Here is a 20,247-nt window from a genome sequence, read left to right on the forward strand (position 1 = left end):
AATGACAAATGCAGCGTCTCCTGCTCATACATAGCCGACACACATACGAACACACATGCACACCCATTTTCTGTCACTCTCACTGACAAACACGCTCACACTCTCACCCTCTGTCTAATTTCCCCTGTGTCTCTGCAGTGAGCTCACTGCAGTGCGACTCTCCTCTCTCCCCCCCCTCGCCTCGCCACCCTCCGTATAATAGAATATCGATCGCTCGCCTTTGCCGCAGTGTGTAAGCGAGTGTGTCTTTGGACGAGTGTGTGTGTGTGTGTCTGACTGGGGCCCTCCAAGGTCATTGCCATGGCAACTTGAGCATGGGGTCCTCTTGCTGTGTTGTCACGGAGCATAGGTCACAGAGGTCACATGAAAAAAGGGGGACAAGAGGGGGTCCATAGGGGGGACAAGAGGGGGTTGGTGAGTGCTGCAGTGTTTGGTGTACTGGAGATAGAGACAGAAACGAGGAGACATGAGAGTTGGAACTGTCCTATTCCACCGTGTATTCACACCCGACCAGAATAATGAGAAAATGTACAGACTAAGTGCTGAGGGCCACTGAGTTCACTCCAACTCCTGCCATGGATGCAAAAACAGGAGCCAGTTGTAGTTTTGACTGAATAGAGTGAATCACTTGTATTAATTAGAGGCAAAATATCAAGGAATCGGACATCAAGTTATATTTACATCAGGGGGTTTATTGCACTTCCAAAATGTAATTTAAATACAAAAACACCCGACTTACAGATAGATGTAAACAAGTGAAAAATGAATTTCAAAAAAAGAAATGTTTCAGGTTTACAGAATGACCTTCAGATCTGAATGTTGTAAGTAGAGCTGATAAATATGCATACAAACAGTCACCACAGTACCATAACATCCCCAATACAAAACATCACTACTATTTACTGACCTTTATCTATGTTAAATACCCTATCTGGCATACCCAGTTTGTCTTATACCCTCTTGAATGAAATGTTTTGCTTTCTTTGTGCATGGTCATTGTAAGATAAATATTTTTAAAGCTTTACATGGCACTTTTCCTTTGGAAAATTTATCATTTTTGAGAAGTTTAGAATTGCAAACATTGCATTTACATTATCGTTACGTAAGAAAGCAGCAGTCTTGCCAGATGTTCCAGACACAGAAGCTATTTCTCAGGATATCTACAGCACAGACAGTCCTTAGAGATTAATAAGTGGAAAGATATGTTACTGAATAAGAGACGTTGAGGGAAGCAAGAGGCTATTTGACACAAACCAGAGGCATCCGAGGTATAATATATGTAGAGAAAGGCATAACATTTGTATGATCATGTGCTTAAATACTTATTGACAAATTATTTGTGCATATGGCAAGTTATTATATATGAGTTTGATTGAAAGGCAATACAGTCTGTAACAACATCTACATTAGAGGCAAGACAAGGTGCATTAACAGAGGGAATATGGGATGCACACATAGCTAAGGAACCAATCTAGGAGCAGCTTTTCCTCAACCCCTCTGGGCTAACATGATTTTAGGGTCAGAGTCATGACTGATCGTCGACCAGCGCCTGCTGAGGGTTCAGCCTGCTCTTCACACGGGCTCCATGAGGAGCTCTTCCATGTCGGACCCCTCCAGCTCACGGAATGCAGCATGAGAGCCAATCACAAACAGCGTCGCTCCTGAGGGGAGACGTGACAAATGTAAAAAGGGGAGTGTGAAGCAATGAGGAGGAAGGTGTTTCTTAGACAGAGGGTCCATATGCATTTACAATTACGTTAGCGTCATAGAGCTCACATACGTACGCAGAGACTTCACTGAATGTTACAGTATAATGATTTGATCAGAAATAACATCACAAAAAACACAACTATTACAGAGCTATGATGAGGCCTGCAACAAATATTTCTGCAGGACCAGAAAATCAAAGGAGGAGAGAACAACTAATGAGGTTTGGCTTACCCAGAACCCAAAAAACTGCAGCTCCAGCTCCGGCCAGCCAGAACACAGGTAGAGAAACAGCTCCAGCCAGACTCATCTGGTGAGGGACATTCAGCTCCCTGCCTGGTTGACATGAAAATAACAGATTTAACAACAACAACAAAAAATAACGCCACTCATTACAAATATTTGACTGGTATCAATATAAAAGGAATGATATTTAATTTTCTTTTACTAGCCAAACACAGTCTTAAATTAATGTGTTTCTGTACCTGTCATAATCACAGAGAGGTAACATATAAGATTATGTTATTCATATAAGAATATGATTCCACTGTGGGTTGTTTTTTAGGTTTTGTATCAAAGTAAGAACTTTCAGTATCGAGACAATACTACAAGGCATACCTGACAGCTTTACTCACCGAGGACAACCAGTTTGGACTCCAGGGACTTGAGGTGAATTATGTAGAAGGCACCAGCAAACACAGCCAAGGCAATCAGTAGCATAGGGGAGCTGATACTGAGGAGCAGAAACACCAATAATCTAGTCAGATTAGTATTACTTTTAGCGGCATATTGTTAAATCGAGTTTAGTCTTAGTTAAAAGCTTAAATGATTGTATATTCTACTTTTTAATCAGATCTCATGCACACTGGTCTCTGTCTCTTTTCCAATATACCCTGCGGCCAAAACCCGCCCAGGAAGCTCTTGACTGTGTCTACACTACAGGTACAGACTGTGTGAGTAAGAGCTAGGAAGGAGAAAGAGTAAACATTCCCACTGAAAAACAAAAACAACACAAATGATTTCCTCTTTGTTTGCCTTACATGCAGTACAGGATGAGACCCAGAAAGATGAAGGTATAGTTGCTGTTATACACTTCCACATTTTTCACCACCCTCTGACACAACTCTCCAAAGTTGCGGGGTTTTGAAAACTTGCGTTGATCCACAAAGCTGGACCAAGGTCGAATGGACACCCGACGCCTGTCGATCCACTCTTTAGCCATGCTGGCTGAGAATCCTTTGGGCAGCCAGAGCCTTTGAAATGAGACAAAACACATTCAGAACTGAAAACAGAGAGAAGTATCAAGAAATTCATAAACAAGTCTACAGAATTGTAGGCTGCAAATACCCATGATGGCTCTGACATATCAGTTATGAGAGACTAATTCATATCATTTGGCTGCACTGATAAACAAGAGTAGCAAATACTCCAGCATATCTCAACAGGGTTAAAGGGAGCAACATAAAATGACAAGCCCTTGTGATAATAGCATTATCATTACAATTGTGTGATGAATTTAGCACACATCACAATAAAAATAAAAATATAGGCCCTTACTTTGCCAAGATTCCACCTCCACCTGTGCCAGTTGGATGAGCATCCTCGGCACTGAACAGATCTCCAGCCTTGCTGTCCATGTCTACAAGGCAGTTCTCCCCCACTGGAGCTCCAGATGGCATCTACAGACTGTCTGCTGCAAGGCAACAATAATAACACAAACATCAGAAAGTGAATACCATTTGAACACTGTTTTTTGTTTCCATCTATTCATTTTTTTGTCTACAAAGATGGGTAGGCAATGTAGCAGATGTTTCATCAGGCACCAACAAAGAAGCAAGATATAGTACTGGGTATCAACAAGGGGTTTTGTCAGAAACTCTTATTATACTCAGCAAAACAGATCCAGGGTGCCTACAGTTAGCCGACACTTAAATTTCTTGCTTTAAAAACATCTTTTCAAGATGTTTCTTTATTGAAGGCTGATTTTTGAGCAAATCATCTTTTTCTTAGTCACAAATTGCCGGTAAGTATAACGGATAATAATATATGTGTGGTTCCTTGCAGAAGCAGGTTTTACAAAGGAAATATGGTTAACAGAGTGAGTTAGGTTGATCTACATTTTGCCAGCAGGTAAGTGCAAGCATAACGTATTAGTTAGTTCTGTGGTGGGTTTAAGGATTTGTAAAGCGAGAAATGTGGACTTTTACGCAGAGGAGCCTGACTCATTTTGACAGATGAAATTAAAAGATGAATAAATAAAATTAGATTAAATGTTTGTGGCACCTATCATATTCAAATGTAAGACTATTTGATGACTTTTAAGTCCTACTATAAACATTATTAATACATTTAAAGATTTTTAAGGGCCTGAAATTATTGTAAAGCATCACCCTCGTGCTGACACATTTACTAGATTAATCTGTTTTGTCTTTGTCAGATAGGCTAATTAATAAAATCCAGTTCAGACAATTATTAAATACAAAACACCAAACATTTGCTGGGTATAACTTTACAAAGGTGAAGAGTGGGTTATTATATAATCTGCAATTGCTGTATGACTAATCAATTAGGAATAATGATGGTTAGGTGGAGTTACAGCGAGTGCCTCAGTATTTCATATGAAAAGTAAGACATTGTACGCTGGATCAATAAGCAAGTTAGTAACTAATGTGTAACTCATTCGTATATAACAGCAGTTAGATACCTACACTTAACAAATCATGCAGAGTAGTAAAGGGATGTTGCTACAGTGCAGTGGCTAATGGAAAATTTTAGTCAATAAAGGGCTTGGCCACTGCCACATCACTAAAAACAGGATACACAAGATACTGTTGCCAACATACACCCATAAAGTACCTATTTATATCGTAACATGGATAGCGTTGCTAAAATACGTACATATCTACAGTTAAACTAATAAACAATAACTAGCAAAAACAACTTTGCTGGTTGTTTGAAGAGCTAACGTTAGCTTCTCTGCTAATGTTCATCTCCACTACTGTACAGGTCCCGGCAGATAGATAAATGTTACACTGAGATGTTGAACACGCTGGTGGGTGGTTATTTAAAGACGAATAGAAAGAAGACCAGACCTGTTTGAAGTATTATCGTTTGACAAAGTATACTTACAGCAGAACTTGGGTGGTACTGTTTCAGACCTTTTGTTGCTGTTCTGGTTCACGGATGTGATGTGGATGTTATTTAACTTCCTGGTGTCTGGGTGAAAAACACCGCCACCTAGTGACAGCACCGGGGAGCACCCATCCTCTGCTGGGGTGTTTGTTTTTCTGTTTGCTCGTAAAGCTTCGTTTTGGTGAGTAAGACATAGAACTACGTTACTTTGTAGAATATTTTATATTAGTTAAATGTTGTCATGTGAGTTCATGTTGGCTTTTCTGTATGGGAGGCGATGTGTTACGGGATGAAAACTGCCAGGACTTCTGTTTTTCCTAGCGATAACCTCTCTGATAATGCAACTCAAACAGCAGACTTGGGATCGGCTGTCTTTTTCCCAGTTCAACCGACTCGACAAGGATCTCGTGGAGAAAATCTGACCGCAGATCAGTAAAGTTAAAACGTGACCGAGCGTCATCGAACAGGCGGAGGGCTGTGATTGGTCGGTTTCTGTGTGTTATTGTACAGCTGTCAGTGCTGCTGCACGGTGCTGTGGGAGTTGACATACCATCCAACGCTCTTGACGAGGAACGACAAGTCTAAAGGTACATTAAATGTTTAATTGTCACTTTAAAATGCACCGAACAATTTTATATCAGTTGTATTTACGTTGTCATTGATATCACCGAGGGGGACCCGTCTCCATTACGGCCCGTGTGTAGCTAACGTTAGCTAACAACGTTCTTAGCTAAACATAACTGTTAATATCCGTTTGTATGTTTTATAGCTAATGTATCGGAAATCTCTTCACTTAGTGAAGGGGATATATGCTTAATGTGTCATATTGCACCAGGTTTAGTACTAGTTATTTTCTTTAAGCTGGGTCATTAAGCAAAACAGCTGTTGAAGGGCGTATTGTTTATGCCTGTCATGTTTTTTTCCCCCACAGAGAAACGTCATTACGTAACGTGCCAAGGGGGTAATTTGCGCCAACGTTTGCTGCTGGGTGGTGGAAGAACGCCTAACGTTAGTCTCCTTGACTTCCAGCTGCCTTACGACGACGACAAAGCTCATTCACAGCTGACACAAGTTACCATTGCATGTTTCAATACGGAGTCGAGGTGACTCCGAAAACAGGTAAGTCTGCTGAGCTTGCTAAAACGGGCTTTGAAACAATGTAGACCGCAGCACGAGCGTGACACTGAAATGTCACCATAACATTAACATGTCAGCGTAAACGGCGTGCTGTTTTTTTTTTTTTTTTGCTAGCTGCTAGTTTACGAGGAATATGGGTTACAGCTTTTGGCTGCCATTTGTCGAGACATGATGTTTTCAAGCTTTTCAAGGAACCACTCACTTTAACGTCTCACTGTAATTTATTTTTTTCTTGTTTAACCTTTAATTACCCAGAAAAAAATCTCTTTTTCAAGAGTGTCGTGGCCAAGACAGGCAGCAACGTAAGTTAACAGTGAGACAACACAGAACAAATATAGATATTAAAGATGTAAAGCTCTAAAGCAAGCATTATTAAACACAAAACAAGATTATTAGAAAGAAAAGCCTAAAAGTATGTTAATATATACTAGAAATGAACCATAAAAACTCCAAAAACAGCAGCTACACATGATAACAAAGACCAGCTAAGACACACCTTGACATTGGCATTTCGAACACTGTGTATATAAATTCCTGCAATTTTGTTTTGAAACCGCTGAGAGGAACCAATGAGTGCATAGAGAGTTCAAACTTAGGTGAAAAAGTTGTAATTTCTACAAGAAAAGCGAGCACAATTATATTGCAGTAAAGTACAGCAACTTGTTTTGGTGGTTGCATGCCTCGTTGTGCTAAGCGACTAGTTACAAATCATATGCTGTTATTTCCTGACTTCTCAGCTGGAAAGTTAGAGTTTTAAATGTCTAATGGACGACTTGTGTGTTTGTGTTTTTTATCCTGAACAGTTTGACACAGGTGGGAAGGTGGAGAGGGGCTGTAGGCAGACCCATGGCCGCAGTGCATCACCCAAGGTGTCCACTCAGGGACTCACTTTACTGGGATGAAACAGAGTGCCTGAACTACTATGGGATGTTGTCTCTCCATGAGGTCTTTGAAGTAGTTGGTTGTCAGCTGACAGAGACTGACATTGAAGTGTTGTCATTCCTTCTTGATGAAACCTGTCCTGCACCACACCCTTTTGATCCAACTGGTTGGACAGTTGAGCCCTGTGGTGGCGATCCAAATGACATGGGCATGTCCCCGAGTCCTGAGCTTCTAAAGGTCTGGATGCGGTCAAAGCCTCAGGGCTCTCAGCATCCCTTTGTAGCCTCATATAAGCCCAAGACTGGCCTTGACCTGTTGTTGGAACTGGAGAGGCGAGGATACCTCAGTGATGGCAACCTGGAGCCACTAATGAAACTACTCAGAGTCCTTACACGTCATGACCTGCTGCCTTTAGTGTCCCATAAGAAAAGGAGGACAGGTGAGGATTAGTCATAGGGGTGCTCGTTACCAGATTTTGAGATTATGATGCGTGCATTCAAAGTTGCCTCTCTTTACGATAGCGTGCTAGAACATGCCAGCCATAACTGCATTCCTGCCCTAATAAGCTTGATGATTGTTTTGTTTACAGTGTCTCCAGAGAGATTTGGACAAAGTTATGGAATAGAGCATAGAGAGGTGGTGTTCACCTCTGGAATGCAACACAGCTACAGACCAACAGAAATACCTCTTTCATCTTTCACACAGCATTTGAGAACTGGTAAGTATAGCCCACAGTGTTTACACAAACCTTTTTAATCAGTCAAGAAATGGGACTGTCCAGTGTCAGTGTTTGTCATTCCTGACAGCATGTCACATTTTTACACTGCACTTAAAGCCAGGACCTGTTTTTTGGTGAAGAGGCAATGGCATCCTTTCTGACACTTTGTTCAGTCCCTCTGTTGTGCTAGGAATGCACATGTACAGCATTTAAGTTGAAGTAGATTCCCCCAGGTTAAAATGTAGTCCAACTTTAGTGCTAATTTACATACATCATGCTTGTGGGGAACCTTCTACAGGGGACAGAAAGTATGTTTTGATCAAATATCAGCAGAAACAGATAAAAATGGGGTGATGAACAGAAATAGGGCAGATACAGAAATAAAACAGCAAATACAGCTCCATCCATGCTTATGTCTTATTGTCTAACTGTACAAACTAATTTCATTTATGTTCTGTCAGGTGTTTACCCTCCAATGCCTGGGCCATCTGCTAGGAGGAGGAGGAAGAAGAGGGGAAATGGCTGGAGCCGCAGGCCCAAGAAAACAAGCAGACAGGGCCTGCCACTGCTTCCACCGCCACGGCCACATAAAGAATCCTGCGGTAAGTGTAGCCCCTGCGTTCTTAACCTGTCTGTCTTTTAGCTTTTCTTTTCTTGCCTTCCTATCTTCATCCCGCCATCTTCTTTTACACAACATTTTCCTGTCTTTTTGTTAACCACATAGGCTCTAGTTTTGTTTTCAATGTATTAACAATTCATTTCCTGTTTTGTCCTCTCAATTTTGATGTTGTTTGTCTACGCTGAACTTCCATTTGAGTTAAGGAGTTTTACACATGAAGTCTAAATTTTTTAATTTTATTTTTTCACACTGCAATCCTCAAACATCTCAAGGCACAAAAACCTTGTGTGTCTAGTGTTTTATTTTTAACTCATTATGAAAATTTGCACTGTAAAGCAATGACTCAACTGTATGCATTCGCTGTTGTCTGTGTAGAAAGATACGTGTAAAGAGCAGGAAGAGAGGCATATTACTAACAATAAATTCAATCAATCAGTTTTATTTATAAAGCCCAATATCACAAATCACAATTTGCCTCACAGGGCTTTACAGCATACGACATCCCCTCTGTCCTTAGGACCCTCGCAGCGGATAAGGAAAAACTCCCCCCAAAAAAACCTTTAACGGGGAAAAAAAACGGTAGAAACCTCAGGAAGAGCAACTGAGGAGGGATCCCTCTTCCAGGAAAGACAGACGTGCAATAAATGTCGTACAGAACAGATCAACATAATAAATAAACAGTAACACACTTAAGAAAAAACAGACTGCTTACTATAATCCATTTGGTCCTAAATACCAGCTGCCAATCCACCAGCCACACTAACACTGTTAGACAAGCATACAGTGGCCTCTGAACTGCACTGAATCTAATTGAAGGACACCTTTGCCAGGTATGCCAGTGTCAATGGGAAAACATTTTTTTATCCCAGTGTGACACTTAGTGAAACCCATCTGACAGCATTAGAACATAAAGCTAAATATTGGAGACCTTAACTGTGAATTTGGTGATATCATCACGTAGGGCTGGGTGATGTTGAGAAAATTAAGTATCAAAAGATTTTTAATCAAATACGTCAATATCAATATTGCGACAATATTGTAGGGTTGACTACTGGTGCATTCACAAAATATTTACACATTGAGATCTTTGATAAATAATCATCAGTAATGTGGATATATTTTTGATTAAGTGGCTAAAGATAGATAGAACAGCTAGAACAGTTTGGTAAGTTCAGAAAAGTACATCACTTAACTGTAATGCAGCCTTTAAAAAAAGTCTTTTATCTCACTATCAATGTAATATCAATACATTGCCCAGCCCCATAGTCCACACTTTAATTGTTGAATACACTGTGAGGTTTGTGTGTGAGCGCTTGTGTCAAACTTACTTGTTAGCGAAGTTACGATTATGCTTTGGTCGGACAATTCAATTTAGTCTCTCATAGCACCAGAAAGTCAACACCTTGTTCACTAACTGTGCAGCAAATGCTGACTTAACATCACCAACACCACAGAAATTCAAGGACTTTTTCTGATTTACAACTTCAGCAAAAAATGGCACACAATTGATCCAACTGCTGGACACAAAGAAATGATCGCACTTCCATTTCAGTTGACTGGCATCTCCTTCAGTACTAATACCTGGTGTTTTCTTTGTCACACTCTGACTGTTGTGTTTAGACTTACAGTATCTCCTTAACTGTCTTAATTAAATATGCAACATCAGGGAGATTTTTGTGCCCTGTCTATTTTTCCATCTTTACATTCTTTTCCCTTCATCTTACCTTTTCTCTAACCCATTGAATTATATTCAGCTGCTGCTATTGATGAGAGCGCAGACTGGTAGGTTGTGGCCTGTCCCCTTTGTCTACTTTGTGCTGAAAGAAGTCATCCAGTCTCCACTAGATGCAGCCCTTGTTCTGCTTTATTGTCACGCTTGATACTAAGTTGTCACAAGAGTCAACTGTCAAACCTCACATATCATCCTGAAAAATTCTTTGAGCAGTTATTCGAAACAATCTAACTCCACTGGAAAGCTGCACTTTATTATCCATATCAATGTTCTGTTCCACGTTTCAACTGTTGCCTGCCTTTTTTTTATCAATCAATGCTAGTTTCTCTCAGCACACAAAGGTTGAGATAACACTAACATCAATTGCCTTCTGTGTGAAGTTTCCTTTCTCATTCATGTAGACCTTCTGAATCATTTTTTTTGAACGTCCATCATTGCCTGTTGGTCAGAAATACTTACTAAAAAAAGAAGGACTGATGATTCTTACTCGATTTAAAATAAAAAACAAAAACAAATCATCTAACAATGAAGACAGCCCATCTTAGCTATTCAAGATGCGTAATGTGCCTGTGACTATAAACATGTTGCTGTCTTGACTCCACATTTGATTCCACCAGGTTGACTCAGGATTGTGACTCAGATCGAATAACCTAAGACACAGTGGATCATGGAGACAGAGGGGGAGACTGAGGAACAAAACAAAAAAGTCTGTCACTCCACTCAGTCCATACATACCGCAGTGTGCGTGATCAACTCAGTCATGCGCTCGCTCACGAGTCTGGGCCGATGCCTAAGGTAAAAGAGGCTCTCCCCCTTGTTACAGCAGGGGTTGGTGCTGCCACTTTGCTCTGTATTCGATGCTTGTGTATCATAATGTAGCTGCCCCCTACCCTATCCCCCCAGGAAACGTCTTTAGTGTTGTGCACTGTGGATGATTCCTTATCTATTTCTGACATGGGTTGTTGGTGTCAGTGTTTCACGGAACTGACAGAGTCCTCAGCAGCAAGCCTCAAAGATTTCCAAAGAGTTTTCAGCTGTTTTCGCAACTTGATTTTTCAATGAAAATCTCTGGACAATTCTAAGTTCATTTGATCTCAGTAAAACCACAATAATGGGGATATATGTAGAGAAATGCATGTTGAATTTCCTGATATTCTTTGTGGATAATAACCCTGGTGAACTTGACACATTTTCACAAACATGGCCAACTAACTGCGGTCTCTGTAACCCAGTTAGCATTTAAGACCCAAGCGCAAAAAACTTTCACAGTTGTGCAGTCATGTGACAAAAGAAACAGAAGTTGATATTTTTTGTATACTATGTTGAAAAAGAAAACTTATCTTTAATGTGTCTGATGTTAGAGAAAATTAGTCGCTTGATGTTGCTGATTATAATGACAGCTGATCTCTACCAGCCAGGTTAAAACTTAACTGGGGAGCTCAGTGCTAATCATTCCAGTGTACTATTATCTAATTTAAATTTCGCATATTCTTAAATGCTGTTTAAATGGAGTTTGCAACTTGTGTTACACGAGTTGTGACAAGATAAATCATGGTTGTAAAATTGGAAAGACTTTAGCTGTTATCAGAGCTGCAATGGTAATACAAGAGTGGGAACATTATTTAGGACTGGTCCTGATATCATTTACAGCAACAAAAAATTGATGGTAAATACATTCTGTAAACGAAACAGGAAGACAACAATTAATTGGTTTTGTCTAGTTTATCTTAAGATTATCTGTGGTGAAGGTTTGAATTAACTTAATGGTTAGAGTTGAGATCTTAAAGGCCAGATGCACCAAATCGACGTCAAAGAACTAGTGGTGAAGAAGGTTGACCTTTGCAGTGCCTCTCATCACCTGTGACCTATGGCAAAACAGGTCACAAAACAGTTGCACTGAACACACTACAGCCAATGGCCAGTGAGCACAAACATTCTGCACCTGCATGAAAGGAAATTACTCTATACCAGCAGGTGGCAGTTCTCTGTATTTGTTATTAAAAAGGGAGCTGGAAGACCGACAGGATGGATGTTCTAATCTTAGTGCAGAACCATGAATTAATACACTTAAGTGCTTAACTTGAAATAATCATGCCCAGTCTAAAACCTGCAAAAAGAAAAAAATATGTTGGACATGTTTGTGAAGGTGCCAGCTTGTGCCACATGTGGGAAATCTTGTGGGGCCATCTTCTCCTCTCACACTATCTTCATTACAAGTGGTTGTAAGCATCTGCCTCAAGATTCAATCAATGGTGTTCATACTGGCTAAGTGAAACTTCACGTAAGCCAGCTCTGGAGTCTCAAGTTAAAAGATGAATGCTTATTTGGCACAGACACTCGTTCTGTATTCCATTTCAAACATTTTCTAAAATGGCTGCCAACAGCCAGCTGTTTCAAAAATGCCCATGTAACCTTTTTTACTCATGCAGTTCTGAGGAAAATAACCCAACAGTGCTCTGCTGAAGGAAGCTCCTGCTGTATCTTATCTCTGTACCCTGTGTGAGCCCTGGGTGTGCGTTTGTCAAGAGGGAGCAGAGATAGATAGGGCGGTTCAGTCCAATGCTGGCCCCTAGCTTTAAACAGACCTCAAATACTTTTTCTTGTCATGATTCATCTCTCAGATCATTTTCAGTGAAGTATCTCAATTACATTCTGACAATGACAACTGCTGTTACAAATGCCCATAAGGTGTTTGTAGCCTCAGCTCAGTAGCAGTTTTGTACTATCTAAATGGGGTGCTTGTGAAGGCCCTTACTTGGCTTAATGGACATTTCTGATTAATGTTATGGTTGGAGCTTAAATAATGGGTTGGTGAAGGTGAGGGTAAGGGAATTGGTCAGGGTAAGAGTCGTCCTAAGCATCCCACTTAGACGCTACCATGTTATATTGTAGAGCTACAGTAAAGCTGAGCTGATTAACTTGTCAGTACCAACTATTGCCCTGACTCAGACCTCATTACAACTAAGAGAAGTGAGTGCTGTGCCATGCCTGCTTGATGTTGAAAAAACGACCCAGTCGACAGATGTCCAACCCACTTGTGCTTGTCTCTTTCTCTCTTTCTCTCCTTTCTCTGTGTTCGCAGTTCTAAACAGACCAACCTGTGTGTCAGGAAAACAGTATCCTTACACACAATCAGAAGGAGAGAACGAACTCTAAATGCTCAAACTACGCAAAATGGTACAGAGAGTGATTTTTGTCTATGGGGGGAAAGAGAGAGTTCTGTCTGCCCGTCTCTCAATGCTCCCCTAACTCTCCGCTCTCTTGGTCAGTCATTCAGCAGAAAAACGGATCGATAAAGAGTTGAAGCTCTCCGTGCCAAGTGACTCCTCGTAAATGGGTACTTAAACTTTTTTTTTGGAGGGGGTGGGGGGTTGAGATGGAGGAAGCCAAACGGGCTTGGTGTTTAAAGTGAGAAAATGAAAGCTGTGCTTCCTAATGTCCTGTCTAAGTGGATGTCTCTGTGTCTGATGAAGCGTGAAGTGCTCTGTAACCCTAACAAAATGACTATCATTGTGTTCCTGTGGTTTTAAATGGCCTTCTCCTCAGTGCCACTATCTCTACCTCCATCCTGCTCAGTATGAAATGGGAAGGCTGAAATGGTGGCCATCCATAAATACAGTAATTGCATGAAGGGCGGTTGTTTATCATAGCCACAGCCTTCAAACAGTGTAATGGTCCAAAAGGTCGAACTGTTAACAGTGCTTTAACTTAATATTTCCATGCTTAATATTGTATAAGAGTGCAAAAAGTTCGGTGACATGGAGTACTCCAACCTCCTTTTAAGACCAATGCCCTTTCTGACATTTTGTGATAAATCAGAATACTGAAATCCTTGAACACATCCTGTCACTGCTGATTTTACAATGTTCTTGCAAGGATATTGTACAACAAAATGTTTTCACTCCCTCTCCTTGTTTTGCAACATTGAATCACAGTGCATGCCTTTTTAACAAATTATCAGATGAAGACTTTGTCAATGTGAAAATAAATCTGCACAGGTTTGTAGAATGTTGTGCTGAAAAGAACATCTTTGTCATAGTTGGCTGGCAGACTGCAGCAGGTTTTTCCTCCAGGGTTTGTCTGTATTTTGCTGCATTCAATTTACCCTCTACCTTCTTGAGCAATACAGGGCCTGCTGCAGAGTAACATCCCCACAGCATGATGCTGCTACCACCACACTTCACAGTGGGGATAGTGTGTTTCTGTCAGTGACCCATGATTGGCTCATGGCAAACACATAATACAAAATTACAAAAAACGTTTTTGTCACAATACAAACAAACTTTTGACTTAAGTTTCAGAGTGTCTTGAATTTGTATTTTCAATGCTGACCTCTGCACTACAGCTGTGTTCACTTAGTCCCTCTCAGCTTGTTCAGAGTTTCTCTAGGCACTTCTCTAGTGGCCATCTTCACCCGTTGTTGCATCAACATGCAATATTTAAGTACATCATACTTTTTGTAGATTACCATATTTTTTCATGACCGATTGTTCTACACTTAAGGGTATTGTTGCTTTAAACTTTTTTGTACTTTTTCCCTTACTGATACTGTTGAGTGACCACTCATTAACAGTTTTCATACTGATTGTAATGATTGTCTTCAACCCAGTCCCCAGAACAAATGTTAGCATTGTACATTTCTGCAAACCGTGGGTATGTAACATTTGTTATGCAGTGGATATAGTGAAACTTTACATGTCTTGGTTAGGAAAAGATCACATTTGGGCTTAAAATACTTGCTTTTGGTGGCACAATCCTTACAGAAAACACAGCAATGTTTTGGTAAAAACCAACCACTTTCGTGGCACTGTCCCGGCTGTTAATGCAGAAATGTCTCAGTAAAACAACAACCATTATCATGGTATATTCCAGCTAGAAATACAGCAAAGTTTCAGGAAACAACCACCACTTTTCGTCGCACTGTCACCAATGGAAACAGGGATGGCTTGTTAAAAAACACCCACATTTGGTGGTTTAAAAAGCCGCTGGAATCTCAGTAATGAATAACAAACAAGTGGTTTGTATTTGTTGTTTTTAACAGTGTTCTGCAGCCTGGCAGGTGTTTTGCTTAAATGTCATGCCATCCACACTCCACTCTTCGTCCTGATGACAAAGTCAGTTCATATCCTACAATACTGTGTCTTAGAAACTAAAATATGATATGTATGAAACATATAAATGTAACATATTTGTGGTTTGCAGAAATTTACAATGCCAACATTTCCCACTGGTGACTCGAGTATTGTCCTCATGATGCAGTTTTTGGCATGAAGCAGACTCACTGGCTGTTCGCAATCCACTGTTAATCAATGTTGTAAAACAATTAACATAAAAAGAGGGATGAATACTTGGTATTGGTGCTTTGCGTTCTCTGAGGACAGTTATGATCTAACAAAATAATGTTTCAGACTTGTATCTGTGTGTATTGTCATTGGATTGACTTGAAGAAAGGCAGAATAATATGAGTTATTTTTAAGTTTGAAAATTTGTCAGATCACAATCAAATGTCTCTGTAAAATGTCAGTGTTTCATGTTCTTGTACCATAATGCCTCTATGAAGAAAATATTTTTGCCTCTTTTGTATGAGTAAACTGAATGATGACCCTCCATCTGCAAGTCTTATCTCCAACCCTGCATATTTTAAACATTTCCTAAACTATATCGATTAAGCGTCTCCTTTGATCCAGTCCTCTGTTTTTATAGTAATCTAATTACAGCCTTATGAAGCAGGGATGCAAATGCCAGTGTTTGGTTATCGCTCTCCTACAAATGTTAAGACATGCAAAATCAATGCCTTAATTCAACATTTGCATTTCTAATGTTGACATTTTCCCAACTTTATCCCTCTGGAGTCTTGTGCCATTCCCCGCAGCTCCAAACAAAATATGACTGAAGAGGGGGTAAACATGACTCTTGAGTTGAAACATTTATCAGTGGAATCATAGCTACTGTGGACCTTGATAAGTGTTAAAGTCGGGTCCTTGATGCACTGTTTTAATGATTCTGTACCTTAACTGAGACTCCAGTCGATGTGTTCCCATCAAAGACATCTTTTTGTTTCCCTATTATGGTTTCACCTTTATTAAAAATGTCTAATGGAGAGCATTAAACACGTTTTAGTTGATGCAACTATGGCTTTAAAACTCCTCAAAAAATGTTGCTACCTGAGACATTGATGAGGATGTTTCCAGTGAAACGGATATCATTTGTAGTAAATACTGTTTACCTCTACTAAAGGGGTTTTGAGTGGGAGGCGTGGATTTTTGTTGCAGCAAAAGTCGTCAGCAGCTGGTTTCCACTCGAAGCTCTGGAATAATGACATGGGGGACGATCTCAGCGGTGCTCTTACTCAGTACAGTATGTATCCTCTGATCTTTCTCGCTGTGCTGTTGCATGACCACCAATCCTATTACTGCGGATCTCCAGCAGCTATCTGTTCTCAGCATTTAACATGTTGGTCAGAATGAACCTGCTGCTTTCAAACACCAGTTTGGAACAGAAAGCCACTCGATACACTGCTAAGTTGCTCTCCTTACTGGCACAACAAGAATTTGAATGTTTTCATCACATGAGCTTGAACCATGACTTATGTAAGCCACGCAGAATGTCACACTCAAAGTTCTCATGCATCAGTCTCTTGATTACTGTCGTCTAGTTAACAGCTGACATTTTGAATTGCCTGGAAAGAAAAGGGGACTACACCACTGGTTCAGTTGCAGAGTATTTCTCTGGGTGCTCCAACATGCCATATTCACCAAGAACAAGTTGAGTGGGTTGCAGCAATGTTTAGCACAAAAAAAATGCACACAGTCGGGTTGGTCTAGCTCCACTGCCTCACATAATTATGAGTTTGCTTTGCGCTGCTGCACCATAATATTTGCTCTTTTGTTAAGAGAAGTATCCTGACATATTTCAGTGTACAAGTTCCAGTCCAGTTAGAAGTCAGCTTATTGGGTCACAGTCTCCTTTTGGGAACAATGTACTTTTGAACCCCATTTTTAAGACCCTGCTTAATGTAATGCTAATATAGAGGAGCTAATGAGCTGTCTTTTAACATTTTTGTCTTGCCCCTGTTTCTCTTCCTTTTTGTTTTGATTTCATGACCTTCCTGCCTTCCTGTCTGTTGCCCTCTCCTATTTGACTGTTCCCATCTTTACACTTATTCCGTGACCTTTCCTCCTCTTTCCTCACCCTCCACTACTGTCTTCTTTTTCTCTTTTCTCCTCCCCCTTTTCCTCACTATACCTCTCCATCATTATTCACTTATGTATCTGTACTCTCCCTATCATTATTTCACCCCTCAACTTTCCCCTACCACACTGTCACCCCTATTTTCCATCACCGCTTCCTCCTGTCTTCCATTATCAGATATCCGCCTGCGTGTCCGTGCTGAATACCTGGAGCATGATTCGGCACTCCGCGAGGGTGTCTCATCGGACAAACGGCAGCCCCTGGAGCGGCAGTTTGAGTTGTTCAGCCAGGCCAACTCGCTGCTTCGTGCCAGAGACCTGGGTTCCATCGTGTGCGACATCAAGTTCACAGAGCTGGACAACCTCGAGGCCTTCTGGGGTGACTACCTGAGTGGAGCTCTGCTGGAGGCCCTGAAGGGAGTTTTCATCACTGATTCCCTGAGGATGGCAGCAGGCACGGAGGGTGTCCGCCTGCTGATCAGTGTGGACCAGGATGACTACGAGCAGGGCCGAATGCTGCTGAGTGCAAAGAGAAGGCTGTCAACCAGTAATGGTGGGAATACAGAGACTCACTTGGCTGTATAGACTGATCAGACTCTTTTGGGTGTGTTATACTAACTTTGAAGAATTACATATTAGGGGTGCTATTTAAAGTTATGTTGTAAATTTTCAAGCATTTATGAGGCCTCCTTTTGTAGGTGCAATTCATGTAATAACCACTAGATGGCAGCACTTACCATTGGTTGTTAAGGTTCATTACAGGCCTCACATTTTCAGAATTGTCAGTTTTTTTGTTGAAACATTACCACAATTTATGAAAGAAAATTGAATAATAATGAATCAATGTGCTCTCCCTTGGGATTCATGCACAGGTGCTACTTTGTAGGACACCAGGATGAAACAGGATGTATCAAGATATTTCTTCTTAGTCTCAGTGAGAACAGGAGCATGCAAGCCTGTGCCTAAAGAAGTGGTAAGCCCCTCATAACATTATCATCTTAAATAAATAAGGTTAAGACAACTGCTGTGCCACAGATTACAGAAAATACCTAAAATAACTGTGTAGTATGAACACATCCACATGCCAGACTGTACATCGACACAGACTAAATGGGCCACATCAGATCAGTCACTGAAATCAAGCATTTGTTGACCATTTTGTCCACATTTATTCATGGAAAGGTGATTTCAGATTTCAAGATGGCTCTTGAAATTCTCAAAATACAAACCGAGGGTTCAAACTGGGTTCCATTGACATATTATACTTGAAGAAAAATGATCATGTTAACTGGCACTTTTTAAAAAAAAATTAAAACTGATTTAAAGAACAAAGAAACACACCAAGAAAAGTTTCTGATCTTTAAGAATGTGAGAGAATTTAACACAGATGAAAAAAGTTGGCTGCTCTCAGTACAGATTGACCTCTGTGTCCAACTTTAGAGAGCCTAGTCCACGCATAATACACCTAGATAACAAACACTGGGATTCTCAGCCCTGTGTGCCACGATAACCCGACTTGTGATTGCCGTGGTCAGTGGATACGGCAGTTGCCAGTAGATGACAGCAGTGATTAGGGCTAGGCCTCAGCAGACCATGGAAGATTCATCATCCCAAGCTTGTCAACAGCAACCCAGGATAATGCAATGGCGGCTTGTGTCTGGGCTTCCAGCTAGGCCTCACCAAGTGCTTCTCTCAGCAAGTAAAGCACAGGACAGTGCGTCGGTCAATAGAAGTGATGTTGGGGAGATCAAAATCAAAAGTGCACATCCCAGCTCCACTCAGCCCTGCTATGTAGGCCCAGTAGAGTGGCTCACGGACAGCTGTCTACCCACCCTGCTGGAACTAATGCCTGGACTTCACTCATAGAAGACGATCAATAAGGCCCCTCCTCTAAGTCCCTTCATACAGGCACGACTTAAGCAGGCAGACTTGCTACTGTCTGAAGTGCAGGGCTAGGCAGAGGGAGGGACAAAGGACATATTTCCATGTTTACTTCATTGTGTTTTTCATACTAAGTTTGTGAAAGTATAATTGTATTGTTTATAGTAGAAAAAGAAACTAATCCAGGAGAACATTTTTGTTAAAGAAATATTTCTTTTGTTATGCCACTACTTTTTGTGGAAATCTTTATATATGAGATATTATTTTGGGTGGATAATAAAGCTTTGATGGCGTTAAAGCTGTTTGTTTTCCTAATTATTGGTGTCTATTTTGTCAATAACCTAAACCACTACAAGTTTAATCTTGGCCGTCGGTGTCGTGCAAGAGAAGAACGTTCTGGAAACGCGTCTCACGCTTGCATTACTCACACCCCCACTAAAAAATTTAATAAAATGTCACCTCATTATCAGCGTTGTTAATATCAAATAGGAAACAATCTTTTACAGACAAGCTGTTGGATACCTGAAGTACTTGTTAAAACTGAACTCATAACCAAGCAGATAGCTGTAACAGTTTAAAAAATATAAAGAGAATGAAAAGATAAATTATCACCAGCACAATGGGTATGTAAGTGTTTTCCAGCTGTTTTGCCTGTAGGAAGTTATAAAAGTAAGTCTTTTAAAAATCTAACTAAAGCCTCTTAAACTGAGCACCACATCTTATCTCCTGAAATCCCTCTGTCTTATCTCGAATCTCCGTCTCACATTTTGTTATAGTGCTTGTTTCTGTTATTTTTCCCCAGTTTTCTGAATTGTCATTTTTCCCGGTCCTTCACCCTCCGTACCTGTATTAGTGGGAGTGTGCCCTCTCCCTGCCCCCAAACGGTCTGAAGAGGTCTATCGAATGCAGGTCACCGTGGATCAGATCCTTAATTATTTCTCCTTGCTCTAAGCTGTCAGCACGATGAAACCAAAGAATGGTGTGTGCTTCGAACATCTTATCAAACTACCTACCCTTGTGCTGTATTTTCCTCCCTTACTTGTACAATTCGCTTGCTTGAAGGCCCAGCAATTAATGCGTATGTAATGGCCTAATGACATGAAACTGCTGGTTTGCGTCTTGAGTTGTGTGATGCAAGGCATGCTTTTTCTCCCAAAAAAATTAGCCTTTTCCTTTGCATCATATTGAGTGCAAATACTAAACATTTACACTAAAATTTTTGCAAACAGTATGTAGAATAAATTATATT

General features: G+C 40.6%; 2 protein-coding genes across 2 annotated transcripts; one reads left to right on the forward strand and one right to left on the reverse strand.

The window, feature by feature from the left end:
* Positions 1 to 671: 671 nt before the first annotated feature.
* On the reverse strand, positions 672 to 4,986 carry rabac1 (Rab acceptor 1 (prenylated)). The gene is made up of 6 exons (XM_049583720.1): positions 4,837 to 4,986; positions 3,265 to 3,400; positions 2,748 to 2,960; positions 2,343 to 2,440; positions 1,942 to 2,043; positions 672 to 1,661 (listed from the first exon to the last, which is right to left on the reverse strand). Exons 2-6 carry the CDS (start codon positions 3,384 to 3,386, stop codon positions 1,573 to 1,575), a joined length of 624 nt encoding a protein of 207 aa, XP_049439677.1. The 5' UTR covers positions 3,387 to 3,400; positions 4,837 to 4,986; the 3' UTR covers positions 672 to 1,572.
* Positions 4,987 to 5,267: 281 nt separating this feature from the next.
* On the forward strand, positions 5,268 to 19,285 carry dedd1 (death effector domain-containing 1). Its single transcript, XM_049583686.1, has 6 exons — positions 5,268 to 5,426; positions 5,771 to 5,958; positions 6,780 to 7,297; positions 7,448 to 7,576; positions 8,038 to 8,178; positions 17,296 to 19,285. Exons 3-6 carry the CDS (start codon positions 6,823 to 6,825, stop codon positions 17,700 to 17,702), a joined length of 1,152 nt encoding a protein of 383 aa, XP_049439643.1. The 5' UTR covers positions 5,268 to 5,426; positions 5,771 to 5,958; positions 6,780 to 6,822; the 3' UTR covers positions 17,703 to 19,285.
* Positions 19,286 to 20,247: the final 962 nt, after the last annotated feature.

This window comes from Epinephelus fuscoguttatus, linkage group LG8, assembly GCF_011397635.1.
Source record: "Epinephelus fuscoguttatus linkage group LG8, E.fuscoguttatus.final_Chr_v1".
Classification (NCBI taxonomy): domain Eukaryota; kingdom Metazoa; phylum Chordata; class Actinopteri; order Perciformes; family Serranidae; genus Epinephelus; species Epinephelus fuscoguttatus.

Coding starts and splice junctions, on each gene's coding strand:
- rabac1 (XM_049583720.1), bottom strand. CDS start 3,386: ATGCCATCTGGAGCTCCAGTGGGGGAGAACTGCCTTGTAGACATGGAC. Junction 2,044..2,342: donor GTCCAAACTGGTTGTCCTCG/GTGAGTAAAGCT, acceptor CATGTCAACCAG/GCAGGGAGCTGAATGTCCCT. Junction 1,662..1,941: donor TGCAGTTTTTTGGGTTCTGG/GTAAGCCAAACC, acceptor GTCTCCCCTCAG/GAGCGACGCTGTTTGTGATT.
- dedd1 (XM_049583686.1), top strand. CDS start 6,823: ATGGCCGCAGTGCATCACCCAAGGTGTCCACTCAGGGACTCACTTTAC. Junction 7,298..7,447: donor CCATAAGAAAAGGAGGACAG/GTGAGGATTAGT, acceptor TTTTGTTTACAG/TGTCTCCAGAGAGATTTGGA. Junction 7,577..8,037: donor CACACAGCATTTGAGAACTG/GTAAGTATAGCC, acceptor ATGTTCTGTCAG/GTGTTTACCCTCCAATGCCT.